General features: G+C 39.0%; 1 protein-coding gene across 1 annotated transcript; it reads right to left on the bottom strand.

Annotated features, from left to right (window-relative positions):
• Positions 1-3,952: 3,952 nt before the first annotated feature.
• RAB43 (RAB43, member RAS oncogene family) lies at positions 3,953-5,313 on the bottom strand (the record flags this gene model as incomplete). The annotated part of the gene is made up of 2 exons (XM_010180026.1): positions 3,953-4,223; positions 5,130-5,313. Coding segments are annotated over 2 exons (438 nt in total), but the record flags the coding sequence as incomplete, so codon positions are not given.
• Positions 5,314-7,075: the final 1,762 nt, after the last annotated feature.

The following is a 7,075-nucleotide window of genomic DNA, read 5'->3' as shown; positions in this document are numbered from 1 at the left end:
GTCTTAGCAGGATGATATACTGGGGCAAATCAAGGAAAGGCTGTAATGCTATTTAAAGGTGCTATTGTGTGTGTGTATACACAATGTAATGTACTGCAGTAACGCAGTTTTTGTGCAGTATTGCACATGATGATCAGCTCTATTCTTTAAATAAGTATGATCATCTTTAAAGGCAGAGGAAAAAACTGAGCAAGAGCTCCACTTTTCATGAAGTTCTTAGAATTCTACGTGGTATTAGCTGGGCTTCATTTAGTTTCGTAAGTTTTTCCCACCCAAAGGGACCTGCTATCCAGTACAGTGAGTGATAAAAATCATTAGGACTCTTCCTGTTTTTGAGTATTTTCATTTTAAAAAAAATTTGTTTTGCAAAGCAAACGTTAGCAGGTTTCTGGGCTGACATTTATTTGTTATTATATTTACCTAGTTATAAATATTTGTACAAGTCCCATCCATGATGATGGACTGGATGAGTAACTGGAGATAAAATCAGCTTAAATAAAAATCAATACAAAGGACAGCAATGCCCGCACTCCTCAGAATCACATTCTGCTGATGATTTCATTTCAGTATTTGCATTCCACTCCCAGGTTACAAGGTAGGGATCAATGTCCCCCTCTGCGTTTTTGCAATATTTTGCACGTTTTGTATACTGCCAAAAATAAATGATAAATCCTAATGGAAATGCATTATCAGCCAAGGAGATCTGCTTAAAAGCAATTACTGCACCATAGTCTCGTTAATGTTCAACTGCCAGTAAACAGGTTTCTTGGCAAATGTTTATGCTGTGAACTCTGATCATGCACTACTGAATTATTCACTTGATGTACATCAGTGCACATCTGTAGCCTAGGATTGAACCTGAGGTTTCTACCCATAAATCTCAGGTTTATTGCTACTCACTCTCTTCACCTAAGTATCCTTTGTTTTTGATAGGATTAATGGAATTAAACAAACAGGACTTGAATTCAATACTTGAATTACATAGCTGTGTGTGAATTATGCATTTAATAAAAGTCTTCAGAAAGGGAATGAAAAGCTCTGAGTTACATTTACTGCTTAATTTATTTCTGGTCAAGAAGCTATCAACCTAGTGAGTATTGTGCTATTACTAATAGACGAAGAAAGGGGGTTTGGTAGTTGAAATAGCCTTTCACTAGTAACAACCCAAGCACTGTCATCCATATCTGCTACTAACCTGAAAAAAATCAACCAGGTCTTCCATCTATTTGTTTGTTTCCTTTTGTTCAGTTTGACAGGGCATGCAAACTCATATTACACTTGTTACAACACAGTAGAGCCAAGAGTTAGAAGACAAAGCTGACTTAAAGCCATAGTCGTAGTTTTCTAGAGCAAAATGAAAACTAATCAGAATTTGTGCCTTCATTTGAAAACACAGTGAACAAATCACTGACGCTGCATTTCATGACTTCTGACAAACAGACTGCAGACAGATCTCAACCTTCAAGACTAGTGTAAGAGATATATGGGGTCCAGTCATAAGGAAAAGTATAGTACTTGGTCTAATTCTACTTGTTTACTAAATGAACCTCAAAACTCATCTATAAAAACACAGTCATTCACTGACTGCACTGGAAGCAGGGTTTATGTTTGTTTTGCATCTTGTTCCAGTTTTAAGATGAGTTACTGTGTAAACTACCAATCTGAATCTGAGTAGTTCCAAAACACCGTTCTTAAATGCATGTGAATTTTTATCAGCATGGCTTAAATAATTTGGCACTAATCCTGCAAAGAGTGGGAGGCTGAGCATATCTGAGGGTCCATGTTCAAGCATGCAGAACTGCAGGACTGTGACCTACAGATGTAAACTATATTACATCATGACAAAGTCAAATGCTTACTGGTATTCTGAATCTTAGGACCATCTAACCAGGAACAAACACAGTCATCAGGACTGAGTTTTAGTTTTTAGTCTTCATAATTTCTCCTGAAATGAAACACATGGTTTGCTAACCACTAATAAATCTAGAGCTTGGACAATTCTCATTTTCATTGCCTTGCAACTGCTGGACATTTATTGCCTGTTATCTTCAGATGTCAGAGAGCTGGGAATGTCCTGGAAAACTATCCAAAAATGCTATTGAGTACTGCAGCCCAACCTGCCCTTCCATATAAAATACCAGAATTGTGAAAACTATACTAATTGAAAAATTTAAGGCCCTTTCACTCTTACAACTATAAAGCTTGAGAACTAACCCCTTAGATTAGAAGCAAACAGGCTATAAAGCATACATAACTCCTCAATTATCTACCTCAGCTTAAAAAGAACAGGAAGAACCAGAGAATGGTTTATTATTTTCCTTAGGAAAATTAATAGTATTGAAATTAGGATCCATTAGCCCTTTCTTAAATCTTCCTGGTTTGCATGATACTGGGTATGTTGAATGGCTAAAAACTGGTGCAGCCCTAGAAGAAAATGAATCCAGGTCCTTTTTGATCAAAATTTTCAAAAGGGACAAGTGATTTGACTTTAAGTGAGTGCTTTCTGAAAGTGAGGATTGCAGAAGTCACTTGTCACATCTGAACACCTTTGCTTTAACTGCAGAGTTAAAAATAATACTGCTTCTACTCCCTTTGCAAATCCATTTTTGTACCGTGTTTGAGAGTGTAAATCCAGAGAGGACTGCTTCCATCAGTACTTCAGCTGCATCTGCAACATATAACACAGAGCTGAATCTGAAAGAGAGCCATATGTGGTTGAATTATGAAATCTCTTTTACTTAACAATGGAGACTTTCAATCAACAGTGAAAGATTTTCCTGACGAGTGTTTTCAAGAAATGAAAAGCAATTGCTAGCTTGTGCTAGGGAAAGGGAAGTAGTTCAGTATAAAGCTGGGAGGGAATCACCTGAAAAGACGCTGGTTTCTTACAACCAAGGAGTTGCAATGCATGCAGTTCTCAGCTATTCTGAGGTCTTCTTTCCCATTATATGCTCAGATTGTATTTAAAGAGATAGTTTTAAAAAACCGCAACAAACCAAAACCCCAATCCACTTGTGCTACTAAAGCAATCAACACACTGGTAACATAATGTCAAATGTATGACCAGAATTAACCCTGAATATGACCATTAGACACATGCCAGGAGATCATGGCTACCAGTCAGTTCAAGGTTTCTCCAGTTCCTGTTTCCAGTGGTGCAGGTTATGGAATGAAATTAAGAGACCTGAGGGCAAAAACTCAGTGATGCCCGCTTGGAAAAAGGAGCTGTCACTGTGCAAACAATAACAAATGAAATGTATCTGTATTTAAGCTGCATTTAAAATAACTGCACTGGTCCAATCCTGCTTGACAGCAAGTCATGTGATATTGCTCAGGCTGATTTTGCTTTTTGTTAAAATGATAACTTAAAAAAAATATAATAAAACCTGAGAGAAGACTTCCCCACCTGGGCCTGTGCCAATACTAACTAGCAATCCATATGCCCTAGGACAGGTGACTGCTATTTGGTCCTGTATTCAAAACAATGAGTATTGTGACACTTCAAATACCTTTAGCAAAGACACTGTCACTTTCTGGTCATTGGTGGAGTGCTGAGGATATAAAGAGATGCTGTCAGATTGCCTATTCCAAAAGTGACTTCCTTTGCCAACAGTCCCATGCTAAATGCTTCAGAGCTTTGGGTGTGCATCAATCTCTTTCCCAACCATCGGTCTCCCCACACCACATCACCAGTTCAAAGCCGTTTCCTCCACTTTCGTAACTTGTGTGAAGGTTACAGAAAAGAAAATGGTGGGGACAAACGTTGAGTAAGTTTTTCAGAGGGTTTGACTTTTAGGACTACCTCTCAAGAGTCCCTTTTTAAAAATAAGACACGACAGCAAACAGGATTGTGTCTAACTTCTACAAAATTGCTGGTTTCACAGGAGAAGGAGAATATGGCTACCATGCTACTCAGCATTAAGGTGAAGCACCATCTAAATTCCAGTTAGGAATATTACCTAGCTCATATCAGCAACCACACCCCCAGCCTTCTACAACGTCTTTGCTGTCAAGCTTGATGCTGTCAGTATTCTTCTCACTGAACATAGGGCCTCCATGCCTCATCATGAGCTCTGTAGCCATCTTCACAAAAGCCTCCTCCACATTGCTGGAGTCTTTTGCAGAGGTCTCTATGGCACAGATGATATTATCATAGTGTTCAGCCAGACTTTGAGCTTCTTCCAGCTGAACCTCTCGAAGGTCACTTAGGTCAGACTTATTTCCTAGAAGGAAACAGCAACAGAGTAATTTATAATGACAGTTTATGTCAAAGTAAGTTATTTAGCAGGAGGTTCTCAGGTTGCCCAGGGAAGCTGCGGAATTTCCATTCTGGAGATTTTCAGAATGACTGAAAAGGCCCTGACCAACCTGCCATTAGCCTCACTTTGAGGAGGAGGTTGGACTAGATAATCTCCTAAGCCTCTTCCAGCCTGTATTTCTGTATGACTCACATAGAGAACAGAAAAAGTAATTGAAGAGTGGTAGCTGTAGACCTTAACAGAAGAAAAATGGGCTAGAAATGAAAGCTAAAAGCAATCTGTGAAAACAACAGCAGTCTGTTGGTTCCTAGGGAAATCTAGAATGCTACTGATATCATACTGGGGCTACAGGCCCCAAGAGCCGCATCTGAGTCAGAAACACTGGGAAGCAGAGCTTCTAGCACAAAGCTGACAAACCCTGATTTCCCCAAAGTGCTTCCAAAATCTCCCATCTGCTAAAGGATGTGGAAGCTCCAGTTCACCAAAACATGTTGACTTGATATGATGGAGCTTCTCTGGACTCTGGAAACCTTATGATCCTTATCATGAGGACAGCTCCACAGCAGCTGTGCCTCAGAACCTGGCCATCTTGGGTACCCACTTCTGCGTTAAGTGAGATACAATGGATTCAAAGCTGGCTTCTGATAAAAACTGGCTACTTCTTAACAGAAGTTGATCAAAGCAAAACATTTCTGTTTTGACGAATCAGCACTTCCTAATTAAAAAAAGAAAAAAAAACAACAAAAATTTCCAACTGGATCTATTACGTACATCTTAACTTCAACCAAAAATAAAACCTTTAACCAAATACTGCAACTAATTATGTTGTCCAGTAATCTGCAGCACTTGGTATTAGTATTTTTAACTCACCAATCAGTAATTGCACTATGTTGGAACCAGCATACTTTCTCACATCCTCGATCCAGCGAGGAATGGACAGGAAAGAGCCTCTCTTGCTGATATCGTAGGCTAGGATTGCTCCATTGGCGCTGCGGTAATAACTCTGTGTGATCGTTCGGAACCTCTCCTGGCCAGCTGTGTCCCAGATCTGCAACTAAATAAAATAAAGAATACAGTGAGACACTGGCTAGCAGCCTTTCCTGAATCAAAAGTCAGGACTCGATTCAACAGCCTTGTTAGAAGTCTCCCTTATACATAATACCTTCTAGCATTACATTTCTCTATTCCTTTGTTCATGGTTTAAGGATAATAATATACACTGGCGAACGTTTTTTGCACTTGGCTGCTCAGAGTTTTGTCTGTATCAGATGAGACACTCCAGGTTCCTGCAGCTGAGCTCAGACACATCCTTCTGTGGCAGATTATGACTTACCACTTTTTGTGTCCAGCCCTACTCCTGTGTCACTTTCTCTAGCAGAGTTAGCAAAGCAAGATGTTAGCCCATAGCCAGTCCACTCCAGTTCACCATCTGCTGTGTCACTGAAATTACAGGTGGGTTTTCACGAGCATATAATCTGGGGTACTGACATGGTCTGCTATGGGGGCAGCAACAACTGGAATAGGATGTGGTAGTATCATCTGAGACCACTGATGCTGTTTTATAAGGAAATATGAGACAACCAATAGATATTTAGAATACATTAAGCATATAGAAGAATGTACAAAATGAATGCCAGCAATGCTAGGTTTCAGTAAAGTCAGATCTAGTCAGTCTAGTCGCCTGTCCTTTTTTAAGTGGTAGAACAGACACTGCATCTGGGCAGGAAGAAGAAATGCTCAGCTTACATACTTCTGCCTAAATCCAGCTGCATAAGAACTATGAGTTTAGTACCAGGGTTTGAGTTCCCAGTACGAGATGTTCCAGAGGAAGAAGCCAAACAACTCAGAGTGGACAAAACCAATATCCTGCTCATAAGGAAAATTTCTTTTTAAATCCTCTTGTCTTATAGGTTGTCTAATGTCCTGAAACATGACGGCTTATATTCCAGGAACTTTTAATCTAAAGTAACTCTGGATGTTCTCATTCTCCACATAAATCTCTCATCTTTTTTGAATCTTTCAAAGCTCTTGGCTTCAATATATAGTACCAATGAAACCAAAGACTTTCCTTTTACAATTTTTTTCTTTTCTGTCCTTCTGTTGCACTTCTATTTCTGTATCCCCACATGATAAACGTGTATTGTGGACCTGCTATTTATTAGTTCCCCTCTCTCTGAACTTCTTTCTTTCAATGAGCTGACAACAACATCGCACAGTATCCCCGCGATGTTTTATACCAAATAATATGGAATCATTTTTCCATTTATTTCTTTTGCTCATTAGTATGTTGTTTGTATCTTTTGACTCTGCTGCATGTTTGAGCAGAAACTTTGGAAAAGGCTGTACTGATCAGATCACTTTCCTGTGCTAACCAAACATTTAGATCCCAAATGATATATGTACAGCTTAAAATGGATCAATCCAATGAAGAAGTACTTCTCAGTCCCAGTAGGAGTTTTCTCAGAGAAGGGGAAGGGACCATAATGGACTTAGAAAACAGAAAATCACGAAGCAATGATTATTAATGGAACAGATAATGATTTAGAGCAGTCAGCAGACAATTACTAGAGACAAGGAAGTTCATGTCAGGTTTATTTATGATTTCCTCTGTATTCAAGTCTCCCAGTAGACCTTTGTGTCTGTTACGTAGTTTTAAATCTCAATACATGATTAGGTCAAGTGCAAAACAAGGCTAATGATGATTACCCAACTCTTGGGAGAGGCCTGAGAGATTCTGTACATACAGAAGAATTATAAACTTTTTAAATTAAAAAAAAAAAATTGTTTTAGCTTACACTTTTCACAAGGTATACATA

This window comes from Mesitornis unicolor, unplaced genomic scaffold (assembly GCF_000695765.1).
Source record: "Mesitornis unicolor isolate BGI_N332 unplaced genomic scaffold, ASM69576v1 scaffold18112, whole genome shotgun sequence".
Lineage (NCBI taxonomy): Eukaryota > Metazoa > Chordata > Aves > Mesitornithiformes > Mesitornithidae > Mesitornis > Mesitornis unicolor.
This window is presented reverse-complemented; position numbering and strand designations above follow the sequence as displayed.